At 41.5% G+C, this 23,973-nt stretch overlaps 1 protein-coding gene and 1 long non-coding RNA gene across 6 annotated transcripts in view; both read left to right on the forward strand.

The window, feature by feature from the left end:
- Positions 1-19,896, forward strand: part of LOC113623736 (uncharacterized) — a 338,863-nt gene extending 318,967 nt beyond the window's left edge. For 4 of the 5 annotated variants that reach the window (XR_003434036.1, XR_003434034.1, XR_003434035.1 and 1 more), the window contains 3 exons: positions 10,501-10,577; positions 11,374-11,490; positions 13,507-19,896. This is a non-coding gene — a long non-coding RNA (uncharacterized LOC113623736). The remainder of the gene's footprint in view (positions 1-10,500; positions 10,578-11,373; positions 11,491-13,506) is intronic. The other variant, XR_003434038.1, reaches the window with a different exon arrangement.
- A 2,886-nt stretch (positions 19,897-22,782) lies between these two features.
- Positions 22,783-23,973, forward strand: part of FBXO11 (F-box protein 11) — a 99,510-nt gene continuing 98,319 nt past the window's right edge. The window contains exon 1 of the mRNA XM_027113169.1: positions 22,783-23,087. Within this exon, the coding sequence (XP_026968970.1) occupies positions 22,850-23,087 (238 nt within the window). The 5' untranslated portion in view covers positions 22,783-22,849. The remainder of the gene's footprint in view (positions 23,088-23,973) is intronic.

A 23,973-nucleotide genomic window follows, 5' to 3' on the forward strand; every position in this document is an offset into this window, starting at 1 on the left:
TATTATGAGACATTTTTCTTCTCCAGTACACAAAACAAAACTTCATAGTCCACCAACAATATATGATTAAGATTCTTTTTTTCTTTAAATAATTTTTAAGTGTACAGTTCAGTGGCATTAAGAACATTCACATTGTTTTGTTTTGTTTTATTTATTTTAATTAATTTAATTTTTGGCTGCAGTTGGGTCTTCATTGCTGTGCGCGGGCTTTCTCTAGTTGCAGCGAGCGGGGGCTACTCTTCATTGCGTTGCACGAGCTTCTCATTGTGCTGGCTTCTCTTCTTGTGGAGCACGGGCTCTAGGTGCCTGGGCTTCAGTAGTTGTGGCACACGGGCTCAGTAGTTGTGGCTCGCAGGCTCTAAAGTGCAGGCTCAGTAGTTGTGGCGCATGGGCTTAGTTGCTCCGCGGTATGTGGGATCTACCCAGACCAGGGCTTGAACCCTTGTCCCCTGCATTGGCAGGTGGATTCTTAATCATTGCACCACCAGGAAAGTCCCTATGATTAAGATTCTTGAGGATGTGCTTCAGGACTGTTTGTTGAATACTTAAAAATAAAAGTCAGCATTCCATTTTTAAAGAACAGCTGGCTGTGACTCCTCTGCAGTTTTTGCTTTTTCGGTCCCTTCTGATTCTTAGCAGTAATTAATTTACTGGAAAGATTGAATGGGACTGAATTAACAATGCAAACACACAGTTGTATAATAAAAGTCTGTTATTCTTCACGTCTGTATTTTTTTTAATCATTACTATTTTTCAAAGAGGCTATCAGATACAGGTCAAATTATATTACGTGGCAACTATAAAACTCCTTTTAACCACACTAAAAACATTCTCAAGCATTATCTTACAGCCTACAAATGAACTTTAAAGAATATTTGACAAAATAAAAATCCCAGTCTAACAAGGCATTGCCCCTTAAGAATTGTTTAGGGGGCTTCCCTGGTGGCGCAGTGGTTGAGAGTCCGCCTGCCGATGCAGGGGACACGGGTTCGTGCCCCTGTCCGGGAAGATCTCACATGACACGGAGCCGCTGGGCCCGTGAGCCATGGCTGCTGAGCCTGCGCGTCCGGAGCCTGTGCTCCGCAACGGGAGAGGCCACAACAGAGAGAGGCCCCCAAAACCCAAAAAAAAAAAAAAAAAAAAAGAATTGTTTAGAAAGGAACCAGAGCTGTGATAACAAATTAACAATTGAGCATTTCCTGACTGTTGCTTCAGTTCTCATATTTCTGTCTTTCCCTTCACAATATTATTGTTGTGATGGGGGAAAGGTACATGTTGTTAATGATTTCTGTGCCTGTTGTTTTGCCCACATTCTCCAGAAAGCCCTTTCAAGACTGTTCTTTGGAATCAGGCTTTATATGTGCATTCCAAGTGAAAGTTGGGCCTTTGCCAGTGAATTCAATGTCAGCGTCAATTATCAGGGTTCAAGAACACTTCTGTGAAAGGCAGTTTGGTATAGAAGAAAGAGCAAGGGACTGGGGTTCCGGGTCCTAATTCTGACTCTGACACCTATTAGTTTTGTGTCCCTTAGCTATTTACTTAAACCAAATAAGGTTTATTTCCTTATCTGTAAAATGAGAATAATAACTGCCCTGCCTATCAAGGTTGTTGTGAGGTTACTGCAAGTGAAAGTGCTTTTTAAAAATGCTAAGTAAATGTCAAGTTTTTTTGTGTGTTGTTATATATATAAATATATATTATGCATAAAAATATATAATAATTTACCATTTCAACCAATTTAGGTATACAGTTCAGTGGCATTAAGCACATTCACAATGTTGTGCAGCCATCAACATAATCCTTCTCCAGAATTTTTTCATCTTCTCAAAATTTAAACTCTACCCATTAAACAATAACTCCCCATACCTCCCTCTTCTCCACCCCTGGCAACCACCAGTCTATTTTCTGTCTCTATGAATTTGTCTACTTTAAATAGTGATACAAGTGAATCACACAATATTTGTCCTTTTGTGTCTGGCTTATTTTACTTAGCATGACATTTTCAAGGTTCATCCATGTTGTAGCATGTATTGGAATCTCCTTCCTTTTTAAGACTGAATAATATTTCATTGTATATATAAACCATATTTTGTTTATCCATTCATCTGTTAGTGGACATTTGGGTTGTTTCCCCCTTTGGGCTATTGTAAATAATGCTGCTATGAACATTGGTGTACAAAAATCTGTTCAAGTCCCCCCCTTTCAATTCTTCTGTGTATACACCAAGTAGTGGAATTCTTGGATCATATGATAATTCCATGTTTAATTTTTTGAGGGATTTCCATACTTTTTTCCACAGAGGCTGCACCATTTTACATTCCTACCAACAGTGCAAAAACGTTCTAATTTCTCTTACATCCTCACCAACACTTGTTATTTTCTTATATACTATACGTATATAAGAACCATTCTAATGGTTGTAAAGTGGTATCTCATTGTGGTTTTGATTCGTATTTTCCTGCTATTAGTGATATTGAGCATTTTTTATGTACCTATTGGCCATCTGTTTTATCCTCTTTAGAAAAATGTCTATTCAAGTCCTTTGCCCATTTTTTAATGGGATTGTCTGAGTTTTTGATAGTATTGAGCTGTATGTGTTCTTTATATATTCTGGGAGTAAATCCCTTGTCAAAGATATGATTTGCATGTTTTCTCCCACTGCATGAGTTGCCAAATATTTTTATTTTTATTCATGTACCAAATTTTATTAAAAAAAAAAAAAAAAAAGCTCAGTCCTTCATTACTGAGCTTTAGGAACTGAGAACATTCTCCCAAATAGACTTCCTCCATATAAACATGATACCATAATTTAGAAACCAGATGAGAAATTTTCATTGGTAAATTTTTTTCTTCTGATTTAAGTAATAAGAAAAAATATTTTAAACTTCCCCTACTCACAACCTGTCTCAGTAAGATATTTAATTTAGTATCAAGTTGGAAAGTAATTTTCTTTACCTGCTTACACAAGAATTAGGTAGATTAACAAATTTGATAACAGAAAGCTAAAGCTGTATATGCCTGGGGAGAGAATACAGGGACACTTTTAAAAAACAACACTTCCTGCTTGTGCCTTGCATTCACCAGCCACAAAGGAAAAAAGAACAAGTCATATCCTAGCAGAGAATCATTACCATCTCCAGAGGTAAACTGTTAAATTGTGTAGGTGGAAATAACACTCAAAAAAAATATTGAGTACGTACAGGTCTTTCATTCAATCATTTGTTTTACTAACTTGATAGTCTGGGCTCTGTGTTAGGCGCTGGAGACACAAAAATGAATGGACACTGTTCTTGCCCTCAAGGAGCTCTCACCCGGGTGGAAAAAATGACCAAGAAACAGACAATTACAATACAATATGGTGGGCTTCCCTGGTGGCGCAGTGGTTGAGAGTCTGCTTGCCGATGTAGGGAACGTGGGTTCGTGCCCCGGTCTGGGAGGATCCCACATGCCGCGGAGCGGCTGGGCCCGTGAGCCATGGCCGCTGAGCCTGCACGTCCGGAGCCTGTGCTCCGCAACGGGAGAGGCCACAACAGTGAGAGGCCCGCGTACCATAAAAAAAAACAAAAAACAATACAATATGGTGAGTACCAGGGAGCTCTAAGGAGTGTTTCCATCGTGGATAATTCACAGTTGACTGCTGTGAGGAATATCTCAGAAGTATCAAGCCTACTGCTCACATGTAAGGGCTTACAAAATCCATTATGAATATAAAACCTTAGAAATGTTAATTACTGTTATTACATCCTTGGTATTCTTCAAGTATTAGAGATAGGGTGTATAAACCACATAGGATTTGGGGTCTAAAATTTTTTTAAATTTGTTTTCATTATAAAAATTATACATTCTTATTGTAGAGAGTGCAAGCAATACAGAACTCACCAGAGGTAACCATCATTAACAGCTCACTATGTTCTATTTCATCAAAGATGCTATTGACCGTAAGATGCATCCTAAATTCAAAAGTGCTAAGAATTGGAGAGAAATAAAGGATTTCAAGGACTTCCCTGGTGGCACAGTGGTTAAGAATTCGCCTGCCAATGCAGGGAACACAGGTTTAAGCCCTGGTCCGGGAAGATGCCACATGCTACGGAACAACTAAGCCAGTGCACCACAACTACTGAGTCTGTGCTCTAGTGTCTGTGAGCCACAACTACTGAGCCCACGTGCTGCAACTACTGAAGCCTGCGCGCCTAGAGCCCGTGCTCCGCAACAAGAGAAGCCACCACAATGAGAAGCCCAGGCACCGCCACAAAGAATAGCCTCCGCCTGCCACAACTAGAGAAAGCCCACACACAGCAATGAAGACCCAAAGCAGCCAAAATTAAATAAATAAATAAATTTATTTTTTTAAAAAAAGTATTTCATCAAGCACTTGAAGTCTTGGGTCTATATGAGCAGAGGGCAGAGGCACCAAGGCAGTCCTGAGCAAACTGTACAGGAAAATCAGCAGGAAATCTGGCTTGCATGATTAAAAGAGGATTACATTCACTTTTGTACTAATGTTTTGTACCTCTAGGTGCTGTATATTGCATTAAGAAGTAGCATTCCAAAAATCCCTGGCTCTTAGAAGATGTTCCCAAAGTTTATGTTCTCAGAGCTGTCCTTAGTACCTTATGTGTAGGTTAAGGAATATGATCCTCACCCTTCCAAAGATTTAGTCTGTATTACTCAAGTGAACCTTTGCCTGGAAGGAGAGAAATCTCTAGTTTCTGAAACATTGGTCAATAAATATATATTGATCCCACATGGACTTATCAGATATGAAAGAGCACATGGCTTTTTTTCATTTATCATCCTATATTTGTTTTCTCTTCTAAAATCCAAAGGGTTTTAAGGAATGAAAAGTGTTGCAATGTAACTTGTCCAACTGCCAGGTCTCTTTGTTTTAGAAACATTAAGGAGGCAACATGCTATAACATAGTGCAACAGAAAGACCTGTGCATGGAGACCTAGGTGCTACTCTTAGCTCTACCACTAATTAGATGTGTAATTTTAGGTAAATCACTTAACCTCTCTAGACTTCTGTTTCTCATCTCTAATTGCTCTATCTAGTCCACAGGTTATTGTGCAGGTCAAAAGACATGATAAATGTGAAAGCACTTCAAAAAATCTAGCACATTCATATTATAACATATTAATACATACATTTATTATTAGTCTGCAATGCCAATATTAGCCTCAAGCAAGAGGAGCCCTTGCCTCAGAGAGCCCTGCATATCATAAACACAAACGCATACAAGTTTATTAAATATCTATCAACATGTTCCTAGAAGATATGGCCTCATCTCTGACAATAGCAACAACATTCTTCGGAGTGATTCAGAGATTATATACAATATTTTCTGGATCTGAGCCAAAATGGATCATCCTGATTAAATACATCAAATTTGACCTCACAGCCGCTCTGAGTTAAAAATGGAGATGCCATTTAAATACTGTTAGAGCAGTTAGATTTAATTTAGACAAGAGAGTGAGCTGTACTAGGATAGCTAAGTGAAACAACAGAAGATCCTCTCAGATAAATAAGGAATTATGGTCTATGGCGGAAAATATTTTTTATTTTGTGCTAACCACAGTTATTTGGTATTGACTGTTGCTTGCTATTAATGATGTTAGCAAACATTTACAAAAGATACAAACAGATCTAAGTTTGCCTACTTCACTTTTTGAATAATTTAAAATACTTAAAAACTTTTTAGGGAAAATGATTTTCCTAAATAGAAAGATACTAAATGTGACACATACAACAAAAGTGATAATCCAGTAAAATAAAAGAAAATTGCAACACGGAAATAAAAATGTTTGCATGATTATGAAGACATTCAAATTCAAATATATATCTATATAATAATCACATGTATAAATATATATAAATTTATATGTGTGTGTATATACACGCATATATATACTACTTCCTAAACATTCTAAGTGAGGTATAGTCTCCTATGAAGAGAGATTTGAACAAATTGAACCACATATTTTTCTTTTTGTTTTTTTAATTATATCCCAACATTTAAAAATTTGGAAGAGGAACTTAGCACTTTATGGATATAGATATTGCTTAAAGGCTGGTGAAAAAAATCATGTGATAGGATTTATATGATAAAATTAAAAATTTCTATTATCTTCTGTAATAATGATTATCATTGCAACCGCATTGAAATGTTTGAACGTAATATGTAAAATTCATGGTTCATTTCCAAATATAAATATTGATTTAGAAATTTTATTGACAACTTCAGTTGCTACTGCCTCAGCAGAATAAAATTTCTCCAATTCTACTGAACCAAATTTTAAAAACATCTACTATTGAGGAACTATTTTTTCACGTGAAAATAGTATTAAGGTTAATTTTTAAGATGTCTTCTTCTTTTTTTTTTTTTTTTTTTTTTGGTTCGGGGGCCTCTTCCTTCTGTGGTTTTTCCCGTTGCGGAGCTCCGGACGCGCAGGCCCAGTAGCCATGGCTTACGGGCCCAGCCGCTCCGCGGCATGTGGGACCCTCCCGGATCGGGGCACGAACCCGTCAGGTCCCCTGAATCGGCAGGCGGACTCCCAACCACTGCGCCACCAGGGAAGCCCAAGATGTCCTCTTTTCTAAAGATACATATTGATGCATTCATGAATAAAGTGATATGTCTAGGATTTGCTTCAATATAATTGGATAGAGTTGGGGAGTATAGATAAACAGTGACCAAGAGTTAATACTTGTTGAAGCTGGATGATAGGTACATGGAATTCTTTATATTTGCATTTGTAAACATTTGGGTTTTTCCATGATAAAAATTTAAACAAAAAACTAAATACATTGATTCAAGAGAAGTTGTCTATTTTGCTATTAGTGTCAACAGAATTCAAATTAAATATATTATAACATTATAATTAATGATTTTCCTGAAAAAAAATAAAATATATAGAATAAGTGTATGATAATTTATACTTATGTACCTCTTTATCTTATACCTCATCCAAACATCACCAGTCCATCAATAGAACATGCAAATACACAATATTAAGTCCAGTCATTTTTGCTGTTTAACTTTCAGTCATATAAAACACATTGCTTTATACATTAAAAAAAAATTTTGTCAAGGAAAGTGGATAGAACACATTTATTAAATTATTTAATTTATTTATTTTTAGCTTGATTTATAATTTTTAATGATTTAGACCTATTGTATGTAGCCCTCTACTTGTACTCCTGGGTACTAGAAATGTTAGGGACAAGAATGTTCTCAAAATTTCCATTTTATTCTTAATTTTAACAACTAAGTGTTTAGATGGGGATAACTGGAATACTGCTTTGATTCAACTTGTAATTGTCTTTCCCCATATATTTTAGGAAAACATTGTATAATTATGCTGGACATCACAAATGGAGCTCAAATATCTCAGAACATTTTACCCAAATCAGGAACCACGTGCATTCATGATTGTATTGACACTCTTCCCCTCTCCACAGACCAGTGACCAAAACAGCCATCATCTCTTTAGCAAGAATAGACGAGATCAAGTTACAATCTTTTCAGGGAAAACCTTAGGGGTGGTTGGAGATAATTGGTCATCCATATCAAGTTTATTCTGTATAGAGTTCTGTTTATAATCCTAGTTATTTGTTCAATACAAATATTAGGCTTTAGGACAACTTGTGTAGAAAGAAAGTTTAAGATCCTCTATCTTTTATATGATGGAGATATTTAGCTTCCTATTTCCTTTACATCCAATCCCCAAACTAGAAAATATAAAAAGGTGAGGGGATAACTATCTGGTCGAGAGTTAGTCCATATAACCAACTAACAATTAGTTTGTTTTGTCTAAACTATTCATATATTCCTACCCCAAAGCCCTTCATCTGTTTGAATTAACTGTGTGATAGCTCAAATCTCCACATGTAGCAATATTTTCAGACTCTTGAAAAAACTTCTTTCCAGTAAGGTACATTCATACTACATCTCTCCAATTCTAAGACATTTTTGATTTAGGATTGACCAAAAATGTAGTAAGCACTTTTTTAGGGGAAAAAGAAAAAAGACTGTAAAATTAATTCAAATTTCAGAAACATTGAAATGGGTGTGTGGGGGGGGGTTGGTGAGGAGTATGTCTTGGAATTGAGAAAACACTTAACTAGGATTTTCTGAAAGAGCACTTTAGAATTAAGAAAGTTATTACAATTCTCATGGGAGGCTGTGGGGGGTGACAGGAGCCAGAGAAAGGTGTACATGTAGGTCATTATGTAGAAACAGCATGGTGGCCCCAGCTCCGGTCATAAAGGCATAGCATGAGAGGATGAGGACCTAACAGGAAGGACACCAAGAGTGGGGAGAAAGGGGCTTGAGAGCAGTCATCAAGGGTCAGGCAGGGGTTGGCCTTAAAGACACATTACAGGGCTTCCCTGGTGGCGCAGTGGTTGAGAGTCCGCCTGCCGATGCAGGGGACACGGGTTTGTGCCCCGGTCCAGGAAGATCCCACATGCCGCGGAGCGGCTGGGCCCGTGAGCCATGGCCGTTGAGCCTGTGCGTCCGGAACCTGTGCTCCGCAATGGGAGAGGCCCCAACAGTGAGAGGCCCGCATACCTCACACACACACACACACACACACACACACACACACACACACACACACACACACAAAAAGACACATTACATCAGGAAATTTACGGCTGGCTCTGCTTCCAAATAATCATAAAAAAACAGAAAACTACAGAAAGTGATTAAGGTGAGCCTCACTTCTGTAACTTCCTTCCCTTAGCTTATTATCAAAACTTAACCACCAGGCAATGCAGGGCCTTTCAGTTAGCCTTCTTGAGAAACAGTGCTGAGTATTCTATCTCCTAGAACATTTAAAATTATATTTAATCTCATTTTAGTGGAATATTAAAATATTGTTAATTCTATGTGCTAAGAAATGCAAAATGTTTTGAGACTAAATACCAGTGGGTATAGTCATTAGGTGTTATTGCATTTACCCAGTAATTGGCTCCTTTCCTATAATAGATGAATCTCTGTTTCAGAATGAAAAAATAAACAGAAAACAAATTCCCTACATAAAGGTCATATGAGCTCTTTGTAACCAGGAATGAGGTATTACAGTACATTTACTGAGCACCTGGTATTTAGTCCAGGTGGATTGCTTCACTCTGTAAATGCCAATAACTAGTGTTTGTAAGTCTGAACTAATATAATGGTCACTTTCATGTAATAATCGCATCCTGATTCTCTAACTGGAAAAACCAACATAAAAATCATGAATACTCTGTGACTAAATAGGGAAAATAAATATTCTTTAACAGTTTGGGAATAGGAACAGTGTTTGAAAATGGAGACTAGAAAAGGAAAAGAGGCATTCTGGACCTTCTTGGCAGTTTTGAATCTGTCTTCAGCACTTCCAAAATCTAAGAGACCCAGACTGCTACAAAACATCTTTAACATCTGTCTTCCTCATTCCCACCTCCTTTCTAGGTAGAGAACATTTTGGTTTTTATGTGTTGTTCTATTTCTTAAGCCCCGGGTAGGAGGATGTCAGATGGTAAACAAAGGAATTGCCCCCTTCATTCATTGAGCTCCTACTATGTGTCAGGCACTGTTCTGGGTGTCATGGAACCAAAGGTAACTAAGGTAAAGTTCCTGCTCTTCAGAAGCTTTCATGTGATGGGGGGACAGCAATTAGGGATTGAGACCAGACAAGGAAACAAATCAGTAGGCTACTTGGTACTGATTATGGGTATTGTTGGATACCAAACAGGATTATTTAAATCAGCCTGTGGTGTGTGTCTTGGGGGTGGGAGGTAGGACAGCAGTGGTGTACTAGAATGTAAAGTCTCGACCAAAGAGCAGGAATTAGCCAGATGAAGTGCAGCAAAGGAATACGGAAGAACCTTCTTGGCAGAAGGCACAGAAGTAAAATTGGCAGAAATTGGCAAGTCATTAGATGGGGACTGGATCAAAAAGAGAAAGAAGAATCTCATAGACGGGCAGGTAGAAGCCGCAAAGGTGTAGGCAGAGCAGTCAAAATCAAGTTTCCATCAGATTTTTCTTCTGTCAACTCTGCTTTGGGTAATGCCCCCTCCCCTTGTTAATTGGTCCCCTTTGTCCTGACCCAGGTCATGGCTTCTAACCTGGCTCCAATAATTAACCTCGCCCTTCTGGGTTTGACACTTTGGCAAGTCACCATCTTTTTAGCTCCCTCCTGCTTTCTTTCCCTGACGTTCATTCCTGTTAAACCCTTTCATTCAGTGCATTTTGCTGCTTGTTTGCTAGTGTTCCAGATGCCTAACACCCAGTTAAATTAAACTTAGTTTTATATGTATTGATTTTCCTTTGCTAGAAAGAATACACTTACTCAAAATAAGAGCTCTCTTAGTTTTTGTTTTTGTAATGATTTTTAAAGAAATAGCCAAGAGCCAAGGGCTATGAGCCAAGAAAGCCAATAATGATAATAGCTACGAAAGTGGACTTTTGTTGGTTGCCTGCTCAGTGTCTTACCCCTGCTTTTTTTCCTCCACAGTACCTTGATCTTCATTTGAGGAATCCACCCCTCCCCATGCAGCCCAGGTGCTTCCAGAGAAGCTGACCTACTCCCTGGTTAGTTCAAGCCAACCACCACATTCCATCTTCCCACGCACATCTTTCAGATTTAAACAAGTGAATATCAGGATACTTGCTGGACTGATGGATATCATTCTCTCTAGATGTGGATGAGGGAACATGTACGTTGGGGGTCTGTTTGCAGCCATCTTGTGATCATGAGAGTTGCTGGCTTTAGGATAAAGCTGTCACTATGGAAGACAGAGAAAGATGGAAAGATGGAAAGAATCTGAGCCCTTAGTGATACAGCTGAGCCTGTAGTGACTGAAGACCTAGGGAAATGGTCCTGAATGACAAACTAACCCAAAAGCCTGCCTTACCTCTGGACTTTCAGTTTCATGAATCAGTACATTCCTTTATTGTTTAAAACAGTTTGAGTTGTGCTTTTTTGTTACTTGCAACGTAAAATATCCTATGCTGTACAGCTGTTACTGGTTGAGAGCCCACTATGTGCCAGGCATTGTAATGGAGGTTCCACAGAGACTAATACTCACAACCATGTTTTTTTCTTTTTTAAAAATTGTGGTAAAATATACATAACATGAAATATCACATTTTAACCATTGTTAACTGCGCAATTCAGTGACATAATGTTGTGCAACCATCTCCACTATCTACTTCCAATCACAACCATAGTTTAAGGTGGGCATTGATATCCTCATTTTACCAAAAAGGAAACTGATCCTCAGAGAGGTGCATTACCCAAAGCAGACCACCAGTTACTGGTATAGTCAAGATTTAAACCCACGTCTGCTGGACTGCAAAGTTCATGTTTTTTCCTACTTCATTACAGTGCCAAAATAAATGATCAAGCAAGGAAACAGGAAATCTTGGTCAAATTTCCGGCCCAGGGTCCACAACATAGAGATTAGGACCTTGGGAGAAGCAGATCCAGCAAACAGGAAACAAGGTAAGGAACAAAAAGAGATCAGAATCCAAGTCATCAAAGGTACGACACTAGAGGTTGGAGTCAAAGGGAATAGGGGAAAACATTTATGTTCAAGAAGTAGCGTTTGAAAAGGGGCTTATCAGTGGAGACTTCAAGAATATCTGGTTGTATTTGTTCACCCTAACCTGGTTTGTAGGTGAGCAATCGTTGCCCTGCCTACTTCCCAAAAGGATTCTGACCTTTAATGAATATAACGAACTATATTTTAAAACAGAAATACCCTCAATTTTATGTTAAGCATTCGTTAAAATAAGTCACGTAATAAAGATGATCTGTGTCACAAGCCTGGCCCTTTAAATGAGTTCTGAAATGACTGGAGAGCTCTATTACCTTCTTGTTAGGACAAGATGGATTGCAAGTAGTGTTCCCCAGCCCCCCACACCCCCAAATTACAAGCTTCTATGCTAAAAGCTATCCACCTTTGATGAGTATCTCTTAATTGTTTACCTTTTAACTAAGGGTTTTTAACTAGGGCTATTAGAACTCTAGAGGGTGTTTAATCTGTTGATCTGTTTGTTTTCAAGTCTGACTCCTTTCATTTGTGATCCTAGGTAAGTAGTAGCTTGGAGGGTTTTACTTACACAAAAAGATCAGTTCACTAATTTTCAATTTCCGTAAGTGTAAATTTCTAGTGTCAGAGGCTGTCTTGAAATGGGAGAGGGGAAGTTATGAGAATGGATTGGGTAAGACTCCCCAATGTTTTCATATCCCCAAACCTTGACCTCCACACCAACGCCCCTTCTCCAGCTGTATAGTAAACAAAAACACTAACATTTTCTCAACAGTTATTTTATAAATAAATCTAAGTGCTGACCTTAATTATTCACTAAATAGAAATGACAGTGGCAGGAGCCTCATAGAGCCAATGTCATTTGACATTGTTGACACATGTATGAGGCTTATCACCCTTTTCTCTCTAGAGCAGCATTTGGAGAGTGAATGTCCATCATCTGTGTGGATAATCTGTTTGGCAATATAGCTTTTTTGGAAAATAAAACAGAAAACTGAATTTTTTTTCTCCTTTAGAAGAAAAGTTTGCTTTTTGCATTTTTTTCTAGTACTTTACTTCTTTAGAGCAGTTTTGGATTCACAGCAAAATTGAACAAAAAGTATAGATAGTTCCCATTACCCCGTCACCACACGTGCATAGCCTCCCCCATTATTAACATTCCCCATCAGAGTGATACATTTGTTACAAGTGATGAACCTACATTGACACATCATTATCACCCAAAGTCCATAATTTACATTAGGGTTCACTCTTGGTATTGCACATTCTATGTGTTTGGACAAATATATAATGACGTGAATCCACCATCATAGTATCATACAGAGTAGTTTCACTGCCCTAAAAATCATATGTGCTCTGCCCATTCATCCCTCCCTCCACCCTAACTCCTGGCAACCATTAATCTTCTTGCCATCTCCATAGTTTTAACTTTTTCAGAATGTCATAAAGTTGGAATCACACAGTGTGTAGTCTTTTCATATTGGCTTTTTTTTTTCTTTTTGGCTGCACCGCGCAGCATGTGGGATCTTAGTTCCCTGACGAGGGATTGAACCCATGCCCCCTGCATTGGAAGCACGGAGTCTTAACCACTGGACCACCAGGGAAGTCCCCATATTGGCTTCTTTCACTGACTAATGTACATTTAAAGTTCTTCTATGTCTTTTCACAGCTTGATAGATCATTTCTTTTTAGTGCTGAATAATATTCCATTACCTGGATATACCACGTATTTATGCATTCACCTACTGAAGGATATCTTGATTGCTTCCAAGTTTTGTCAATTATGGGTAAAGCTGCTATAAACATCTGTGTGCAGGTTTTTGTGTGGACATAAGTTTTCAATTCCCTTGGGTAAATACCAAGGAGTGTGATTGCTGGATCATATATATGGTAAGAGTATAGTTAGTTTTGTAAAAAACTGCGAAACTGTCTTTCAAAGAAGCTGTACCATTTTGCGTTCCCACCAGCAATGAATAAAAATTCCTTTTGCTCCACATCCTCACCAGCATTTGGTGCTGACAGTGTTCTGCATTTTGGCCATTCTCATAGGTATGTAGTGGGTCTACTTATCTTTGCAGTTTTTACCCTTGTCCACCTCTCCACCCTCATCATTCCTTACAATAGCTTATCTTTTTCAGAAAGACCCATGGAATTTGAGAGCTGGGCTGTAGGTGGCACAAACTAAGCAACACTAGACACATGATAGAGGGAAAGACTGAGAAAGGACTGGCTCAAGTCATGTGGGAGACCTGGGAAAAGGAACAAGGTGGCACCCCCTCAAGCTAATATTCTTTAAATAGCTGAGGGCAGAAAAAAATTCATTTTCTATTAATATAAAATGTATAGCTCGTTATGGTTAAAATAATTTATTACATGCATTGAATATAACAATATTTCCACTTATTTGGAATTGTCTTTCATTTTACATCACCTGGAACTTGAATAGCAATATTACTACTCATCAAGCATAGAGGTAAATTACAGCCACAAAGTCTTACTCAAAATATACTGAATATTACAAGTTCTTTTGTTTTTGTTTTTTCTAGTTTATATATCACAAAAACAGTTCTAACTTTTCTGAAGTTCTTATTCTTTCTTCATTTTTCTTTTGGGAATTTCTGAGCTAGACAACCTCTTGTAAGACACGTCCATGGCTTTAAAATGTAGAAAATAACCATCTGTCCCCAAAAATTGTGTTAGAAATTTGGAGTAGAATACCAAACTCAAATCCTACCCCCACCTCTTCTTCTGGCTGGCTTACCTGAGGGAGTATGCACACCTGTACTATGTCCCAATGAGAACCCCAGAACCATCTTATTAGTAAGCAGGAAGTACACAACTTAAAGTGAAGCTTGAGTCAAGGCTGGGTGGAGGCCAAGATATCTAAGTGAGGCCTCTTGCTTTTCCAATCCCAAATCTAAGTCCTGTGACCTCCTCAAGTGCCAGAAGAGTAAGAGTAAGGATAAGAATAAGACTCAGGTTCTTAGGTATTAATAGCTGAGCTTAAGTCCACCTACCCGACCAGGTGCCAGGATGAGATTGGACTGCCAGACCCATGAACTTAGGAATCAAGAGGGAAAAAGAGGAAGTTTAAGCCTCCTTAGCAGAGTAGTCCACCCTCACTCCTTTACCCCCACCCCGCCTCTTGATTTGCCTACTACATGGAGAAAATATATGCAAAACAGCCTGCTGCTCCTGGAGTAGGAAATGAAATAGCAGGCATTAGGATCCATACGAAAGGAAAGTGTCTTTCAGTGTCACGATCCCTCCCTCTAGGGAAGTGTCCCCAGAGTCTCTGAGCAGACTAGTCACTTCTTCCATATGGAACATCTAATAAGAGGGTAGATAGAGGCAGAAGCTTAGATGGAAGTTTCCTCCTTCATGAGCTCTGGCAGAAATGCAATGAGACATGCTACACAACACCCCGCATAACCCATTATTTATTCTCTCCTTAACAAAGGGCCTTAATAATCAAACCGCAGTTCAGCCAGGATTGTCCAACTAGGAGAGATTAGCAGCTCCTTCATTTACTACCACTGCTCCTCACTGTAACTTCCTGGGACCAATGAGATGCACAGCTAAGTTAGTTCTCCAAAGAGTTTCTGTAATGGGTCATAACAGGTCATTAATCAATTTAGCTTCAGGGCTGTCCTGTACCCTAGGCTAAATATTCACTCCCAGCCTTTCTCACCTTCTGAGATGGCCCACACTCTCTGTAGAGTGTGTTTCTCTCTAAATAAATCCACTTCTTACCTATCAAAAAAAAAATTCACTCCCTAGTTTATTTCCCATCTGAAATTATGCCTAATAATATTGTCCAAAACTGCTCAACAGAGAAGATACTTTTAAACGTCCAAATAAAACAACAAAGAATGGTTGAAAATGGAATAATGTGAAGCCCTCCCCATTATTAAATTACCACAGAAAGTCAAGCCCAAAATGAATTCTTCTTCCTAGTGTAAATTAAACTCCAAAGACCGTAAAGTGCAATTACTCTTCTCCCTAGTTTCCTGATCTTTTCAGCCTCTGTCAGAAGATTCTCGCTCAAATGCCTTGGGGTTTGGACTCCCTCAGCAGCCACTGCACTCTGAGCCTTCTTCCATTACCATGGGTGTAGCACCTTCAGTACCATCAAAATTGAAGTAATCCACCCGAATATCTTGTGTCCCATAAATGTAAACGCAAATGTGACTCCTGCAGTAACAGCATTTTGCAAACAAAATGATATTCCTAGAACCCAGTGTACGGACCCTCGTTGCTGTTGCTTGTTAGAGATTGCAGCAGACTTAGTGTTATCTGGGAGAAGGGGAGTAACGCACAGGGAACAAAAAATGGAGAACATCATTTTGGTTTTCGCCACGCCAAGATGCCTATTAGAACACGTCAGTTTTCCAACTACTATATGTGAATTTAAATTCAGATGGGATAAATTTCCCATCAAGAGGTTAACTGTGACATAGGACATAGCTGCTTTTAATAAGGACAGGGTTGACTTTCTACATAACATCTTCCTCCTTCTCCCAAAAAGGGACCCACATCTCCTCTGTCCAGCTGACCACATCTGAAGCTTCAGGGGCAATTCTTATTGGCCTAAGAGTAATCCCCTCATGCTTGCCAGAGATTAACTCAAGAATGGGCATAAGGGCCCAACTGGGTACAGAGACATGGGGAGGTTTACAGTGGTAGCATCTTCAGTGTCTACTAGATCACACCCAAATCTTCTTTCTTTCTCTTGATATCCTTCCCATGTTTTGAACACTTTTGTTTCCATTTCCCTTTTGAATCTGGTGTTTCTGGCCTGGAAGCCCAGTGTTAAATTGAGCCTGGTCTCTGTTGAGTGACACCACTTCCTTTTCCATAGTGAATGCAGCATGGCACATTTGATAATAGGCATCCCTGCAGTCCATGCTTATCTGATCTTCTCAGGGTATTTGTCCATCTCCAGTAGGACCCCAAGTCTTTTTAAACTTTATGACACAGCTGCTGCCACTGTATCCTGTTCTAGAACCCCTTAGGTGTATTAACCTTGCTTCCAAGATCCTCTTTCCTGAAATGTATCTTAGCTGGATTATCATTCAACAAATTCCTGAATCTGAAGCTTCTATTGATGCCTGCATAGGCCATAATCTCAGGATCATAGAGGGTCTAATATATCCTCTGACATGTGCTCCTCTAAAGCCCTCTTCCTTTACCTTTCAAATTCTCTAGTCCTTGAGTGACTTGTGCCATTTCATGTATTACTTTCTGCCATTTCTTTTTCCACTTCTGTTCCATTTCTTTCTATAATTCCTACTCCTTTCATGGAGGCCTGAGTTGCTGGGTTTGTTCTTTTTTTTTTTAATATTTATTTGTTTATTTGGCTGCGTTGGGTCTTAGTTGCGGCACTTAGTTGCGGCACTTAGTTGCGGATCTTCATTGCAGCACGCGGGATCTTTCATTGCCTCGTGCAGGCTTCTCTCTAGTTGTGGCGTGTGGGCTCCAGGGATCGAACCCGTGTCTCCTGTATTGGAAGATGGATTCTTAACCACTGCACCACCAGAGAAGTCCTGAGGCCTGAGTTTTTAAATTTTAACATACTACTTAAATGGGCCCAGTTCTTTCAATAACACAGATAAACCTCCAGCTGCATTCTTTTATCTTCGCTTCCTTCCCTCCTCCCTCCCTCCCTCCCTTCCTTCCTTTCTTTCTCTTTCTAGGCCCATGCATTTGCTTCCTGACATACTCCATAGACTCTCTCTTGAGAGGCTCCCATAGTGAAAAAATGTCAGAATATTCTGCATCTACCACAAGATCCTCAGTTCAAATATTGCTTGAGTGGAGACAATCCTGCATAGGTCTTCTCCCATCAGTTTCCACCCATGCCTGATCTCTACCTATTGTTGCTCTGCCTGACTCTTTCTTTTTGGTGTTGTCTTCCCTGTACCTTTAAAATATTTTTCTAATATCATTCATTTTCTAGACATACTTTCTTATAACAAGAGCCATACCTACTTCCCTACATATAATGTCTGTGTAATCTTGAAAATCATCAAGTAGGGCCTGAAATAACATCAATACCAACAGCAATGACAATAACAGCTAATAGTTTACTGAGCTCCTACTACACACCAAGCACTGTTCTAAGCATCTTATAATCCTCACAATTCCATGAAATGACGACTATTATCACACCCATTTTACAGATGTAGAAACTGAAGCACAGAGAGGTTAAGTAATTTGCCCAAGATCACACAGCCAGTAAGTGGCAGAGCCCCGTCACGGTCTTTCACTCATATCTGCCCACCCTTCAGTCACTTACCAGTCCTTTCATAATACAACACCCTTTTATTGTTTGGCCTAGTCATCTCTCAATGCTTCGAAATTGGGTTCTCCTTTTAAAAAGCAAAAATAAAGATTTACAACAGTCTATCACAGCCCATCCTAAATCTTGAACATAATTAATTTCTTTTAATAGGGCTACGTCTCTATTATTCCACAGGGAAAGGTATTAAAGTTAGATTCTATAATTTTTTTTAAAGATAACCTCTATAATGAGGATCATTTGATTGCATGCTTACCAGGTTTTCCCACATATACATTACATTTAAATCCTTAGTTCCAAGTTAATTTTCACTTCCTGATAAAATATTATCTGAGCATGTACTAAAGAATGAATTTTTGCAGCTTAGTGAGATAAGTCATTCATACTCTAACAAGGATATTTTAAACAGCTGGTTATTCCTCCAGGAAAACGGTATTCAGATCAGACTAATTTCCTAAATGACATAAAAGGAGTGAGCAGTTTTCAGGTGTCTTATGTAACTGAGTGCTGATGGCTTAGGACTAGATGACGGAATGATAGAGAAAGGGGAAGCTGAATCTTTGAAATGGTAAAAATTATCATTTAAAAATCACAGTAAATATCACCTGCCAGGTATTAAAATGATGAAAGGGCTTATTTTTTCCACACTCCTATTGTGATAGGTTTTATAAACAAATAATTTTAAGTACACTAACCTGTTAGGCACCAGTAATTAATTGAGAAAAAACAAACACAAATATTCTTGAAGAGAGAGCAAACCCTGAGGGAGTTTAGTCCTCTGAAATTATGCTAAGTGTATATTGAAATCATTCTGGAAGCCTCCTACCCCAAATAAAAATCCCCTTTTTCTCTCTCACACATAACTTCTGTGGCAGCTGACTGACAGGATTATCTGCTAACACAGGTGGACCTGGCGATGGCTAAAACCATCCGGAATATTTTAGGTTTTCACTGGAAGAATTAAGAGTCTATAATATCTGTGAATGGAAAGGGCACTAAGTCTAGTGCAGATATTAACTTTGCCACCAAGTAGTTATGGGATTTTGTTCTGTCACCTCATTTCTTTGAATTTGTTTCCCAATCTATCAAATACAAAAATGAGAATTAAATGATCTCCAAGGCCCGTTCTAACAACTCCCAAGTTCCACAATTTTAAGATGGTTTTGAACACTTCTTCACAAAGAAGTCTCTAACATTTAATCCTGTAAGATAAACTAAAAATATGTAGGAACCAGTGATATGGGGATAGGATATTTAATATCTCCCAATAGATACTCCACTATTGTTAAACTACCTTCTCTGTTGCACTCCATCAGCTATCACAGCTCTGAAAAAGGGAGCAGAGCAGATGCCATCACAAGAATGAAGAGGATATGGTACATAAGGAAAGCTCTTGTCATACAAGAAGAATAAAAATCCACCTCTTTTTTAAAACGTTTTTATTGAAATATAGTTGATTTACAATGTTGGGTTAGAAAAATCCATCTCTTGCAGCCCTAAAAAATGATGGAAAAAAGGACAGAAAAAGGTAATCAGATCCGGTGTGCTTACTTCCTGTCCCTTCTCAGCATGAAAACTAGAATTGGAGGTATATAGTTGACGTATTCACATATTATAGACATAGGGTAATTCAAGAAAAATGGGGATAGTGGTTTGCTTCTCTGGGCATGCCTGTGAGAGGCTGAGTCTTCCAGGAACTCTGCTTTCAGCTTATGGGATGTTCAACATGACATAGGGAGAATAATGCAACATTGGTGGAGGGAGGTGGCTCAACAGATGAGCCTGAAGCAAAGCTCCTGGCTCACCAAGGCCTACGTGGGATATTCTGGGAATCCAGAAGTTCCCATATGTCTCAGTGAGAAGATGGAATACCATCATGAGGATCAATGGACCTGCAGAGGCCTGGGGTCAGTACAGAGGTTGCAGTGTATAAGGCAGTGTGGACTTCAGTAAAGAAAGCAGCACAACTTCTCAAAAGGACAAAATGAGCAGTTTTATCTCTGAGGCTAACAGTTCTGCTTTCAGAGTATACCAGACACTCCATACCAAAGGAAAACACAAGGACTGGCATGCATGGGCCAGGGCCTTTCCCTGAGGTCATGTCAGCTTTCCCATCGCTCAGGCTTCTACCAGCCCACTAGTTACTGTGTGAATTAGAAAAAGGCACTCCCTTTATCCTGACACTTTACTTCCACCTATCAGAAAATTATCATAATATACTGGTTTTGTTAAAATAAGGCATCCTACTGCCACATGCCTGAGAACTGTCGTAATAAACTTAGAAATCTAGGATGCCAAAGACGTGAAAGACACTCCATCTATGTATACCTTATACAGCATCCCTCGACTCCCATATATATCTTGGAATGGGAGGGAGGTGGGGAAATAAAATCTGTAAGATTCAGCATCTACCTATAAAAGAAAACAGATAATGTGGGGACTCAAGACGGATAAAAATTACAGAAAATAAGCTATGTTTTCTTTGTACATCTGAATTAACTAAATCAACTCTGCCATACCAAAATACAAGCCCCAAATTTTGCATTTTATTTTACTTTTTGCTATCTCCCATAGCACCTTACATAGCAATGGATACACATAAGGAACTACTAAATTCTTTCTGGAAAAAAAGTAAATTTTTAGAAAAAATCAGAATTATGGATCCACTTATAATATGTATGATAGCATGTAATTTTCCTTTCCTCCCCTACAGTTATTTGAAACAAATCTAAATTTTACCCATTTGCACCTTGCTAACAACCATAAAAATCTGCAGTTCTTCAGTTGTTTTCTAAGTCTCCCTCCTCAAACTTTTTCTTGAGAAGGAAACTTAGATCTAAGTTTCTCCATTTTCAGGACCAAAGAGAGCTCATCTCAAAATTACAGAATTAAAAAAAATTGAAAACAGGATTGCGTAATCCAAAGTAAATTCTTATTAAAAGGTGAGGGGACCCTGATACCTAGAAAGGTAAAGTATTTTGCCTAGAGGCACATATCAAACCCGGAACTCAAATACCCTACACAATAATACTGGCTCTCCCTGCCCCTCTCCCCACTCCCAAAATACACACTTTCCCCCCTCACCCTTACTTCCCTTATTGTACTTTGTAACCACTTAGCCATCCATCTCAAACCTAAGACAGCAACTGATCAAACTCAAACGAGAAAGAAATCACCCAAAGGTCGAAAATCAGAGAATCATTAAACTGCCGGTTTTATCATTTCCATAAAGTGATAAACAAAAGAGAGCGGAGAGAATTAAGAAAGGATACTTTTTCAGTCATCTCAACAGCATCTAGGGAATAAAAACACGTTTTCCTTGGGGAGAGATTATGCTGAGGGGACCAGATACAGATACAAAAGGTAATTCCCCTTGGGGTTTCTTCTTTTTCTGAGTTTGTGAGATCTAAAAAAAAAAAGAAAAAAGAAAACTAAACACAACCTCAACACATTTACTTCTCTCCTTTTCTCACATATTATTTTCCCAAACATTATACAGACCACGTCTCCAAAGTAAATTGACCAAAGGTCTATTGCCTATTGACCAAAACGTTTTCAAGATTTAGGTGACTCCTCTTAGACTACGATTAGGAACCGACTCCAAACTTCGGTTACCAAGCTCCAAGCTCGGTAAAGTGGATCTCCAAGGTTTGCAAATACCCTCAGCTTGACTAAAGGGCACAGAATCTCTAGCGCTCCCTACAGCTCAGACTTTGGACCTACCTACCACAAAAAACCCAAGTTACAAAGATTGGCTACCTCGCTCTACTTTTTTCCGCTTTAAAAAATCGAGCGGGGGGCGGGGGGGGCCGAGGTTGAAACGGCGAACCGAAGGATTAATCACTTCTCCCCATTACATCAGCAGCCCCCGCCCTTTCCTCTGAGCACCTCCTCTCCCAGAATCGTCGCTACGCACTAGCGCTCTCTTCACCCAACCCCCGCTCTATTATATGCCCTGATACCTCCCCATTATCACCCGCCCCACCACACTCCCCCTCTCCTCCTTCCCCCCTCCTTGGCTGGGGAGGGAGGAAACCCGAGAGAGGAAACAGGGCGTTGAAGGAAGGGACTTGGCGATAAGAGCAGAGGCCCCATTGGCCCGAAGGTTGTATAAAAGCCTTCCATTGGCTGCTTTGCCGGAATCCCCGCCCCTCGACTTCCCCGCCCATTCGCCCCTCCCCCGACGCCCCGCGGCCCTCCCCCGCGCCCCTAGCCAGCCCCGCGGCGGGGAGGGACCGACTGGGCGAGTGGCGGCTCCGGCGGTGTCAATGGCTCCTCCTGCCACGGAGCAGCAGCAGAAGCAGCGGCGACGGGGCTGAGGAGGAGAAGGAAAGGCTCCTTTAAGGAGGAGTTACGACGACGCCTCTTTTTCCCCCTATCTCCTCCCTTCACACTCATTTCCCCTTCGCCGAGGAGAGAAGGGGGGGAGGAGAGAGAAGAGGCCGAAGAAAGAGAGAAAAAATTCCTCTCAGAAATCTCTTTCAGGGGGTGTGGGGGGGAGGAAGAGGAAAAAAAAAAAAGAGCCGGGCGCCCCCTGCTCCCTCCCTCCCTTCTCTCCCTCTCTTCTCCTCCTTCTCCCTTCCTCACCCGCCCGCCCACTCCCCCCGCCGCCGGAGACGCCGCTCGGGAGTCGGCGGGACCGGGGTCTGTCTCCTCAGCCGCCGACGCCGCGCTTCGCCTCGGGATCCCCAGGCGGGCGGACGCCCTTTCTTTCTTTCTCTCGCTCTGCCCGTCTTTCTGTCTCCGTCCCTCGCCGCCGCCCCGCCCGGCGGCCTCGGCCTTCCCCGTGCGTCAGGCCCGCCCGCCGGGCCTCGCTCGGTCTCTGTCTGTCTCCGCGGGCCTTTCTCTTGACTCGGGGTCTCGCTCGCTCCTCCGCCCTTACCATCTCCCCTTCCTCTCACCCCTTTTCCTTCCTCCCCCCTCTCCCCACCCCCTTCTCCTGCTCCGGAGCTCGCGGTGCGTGTGCGTGTGTGTGTCCCTCCGCCGACGCCGCCACCTCAGCCCGGCAAATGAACTCCGTCCGAGCCGCCAACCGGAGACCCAGGCGAGTGTCGCGGCCGCGCCCGGTGCAGCAACAGCAGCAGCAGCAGCAACCCCCGCAGCAGCCGCCGCCGCAGCCGCCCCAGCAGCAGCCGCCGCAGCAGCAGCCTCCGCCGCCGCCGCAGCAACAGCAGCAGCAGCAGCCTCCGCCGCCGCCACCGCCGCCTCCGCCGCTGCCCCAGGAGCGGAACAACGCCGGCGAGCGGGGTAAGGCCGCGCTCCCTCCCCGCCGCCCGCCGGGTCGGACGCCCGGCTGACCGGGACCCGCGGGAAGGGAAGCCGGGGCGGGGGCGGCCTGTGCGCCCGGGGGTGGGAGACGGAGGTTGAGTGGAGGCGGGTCCCCCGGTGCCGCAGTGTCAGCCCGGCTTGGGCCCCGGCCGGCAGGAAAAGCCGCGGCTTCCCGACTCGCCCGGGCTCTAGCTCAGGCCGCGCTTTGTTTGGTTTCGGGGGCTTGGCACCCTCTCCCCCCACCCATCCTTCTGGCTTCTCGGCTCGCTCACGGACCCCGCAGGAGTCTGTTGGTGGGTGGGGGAAGAGCGAAGGGTGGGATTTCCCCCTTCTCGGCAGTCTTCCACGGTTTGGTCTCCCGTTTCTAATAGGAGGTGGGGGGGAGCGGCTGGGAGTGATCGGGTGGTTGGGGCTGGCTGGGGAACTTGTTTTTCCCCCTTTTCTCTGTTAGCCTCCCCCTTCCTGTGGAGGAGGGGAGAGGGGGACTCGGAGTGGTCGGTGGTGTTGGCCGGGGAACTTGTTTCCCCCCGCCCCCCTCCCTAAGTCACGGGGTAGGGGGAGCAGCTTCTCTTCTCCCAACCCCACGATGTTTGCTGCGCAGTTTGGCTTTAGTTACAGAACCCCGGGGAAGGACCCGTTAAAGCAAGACCTTTAAGTAAATGTAGAATCCATCGGCCATTTCCAGCCCCCTCCCTCGTGTGCAGTGCAGTTACCCTTCCGCTCTATCTACACCCCTCTCGCCTGTACCCCCGCCCCGGCGTACCCCCAGGCCACTGTGTTACTCCTCCATCTCCCAGTGGGATTTGAACGCCCCTTCCTTAGAACTGGCCCCTCGGGAGAGAGAGAGTGTGTGCATATCTGTGTG

This window comes from Aethalodelphis obliquidens, unplaced genomic scaffold (genome assembly GCF_003676395.1).
Source record: "Aethalodelphis obliquidens isolate GAN/ISIS:26980383/991018 unplaced genomic scaffold, ASM367639v1 scaffold12, whole genome shotgun sequence".
NCBI classification, from domain to species: domain Eukaryota; kingdom Metazoa; phylum Chordata; class Mammalia; order Artiodactyla; family Delphinidae; genus Aethalodelphis; species Aethalodelphis obliquidens.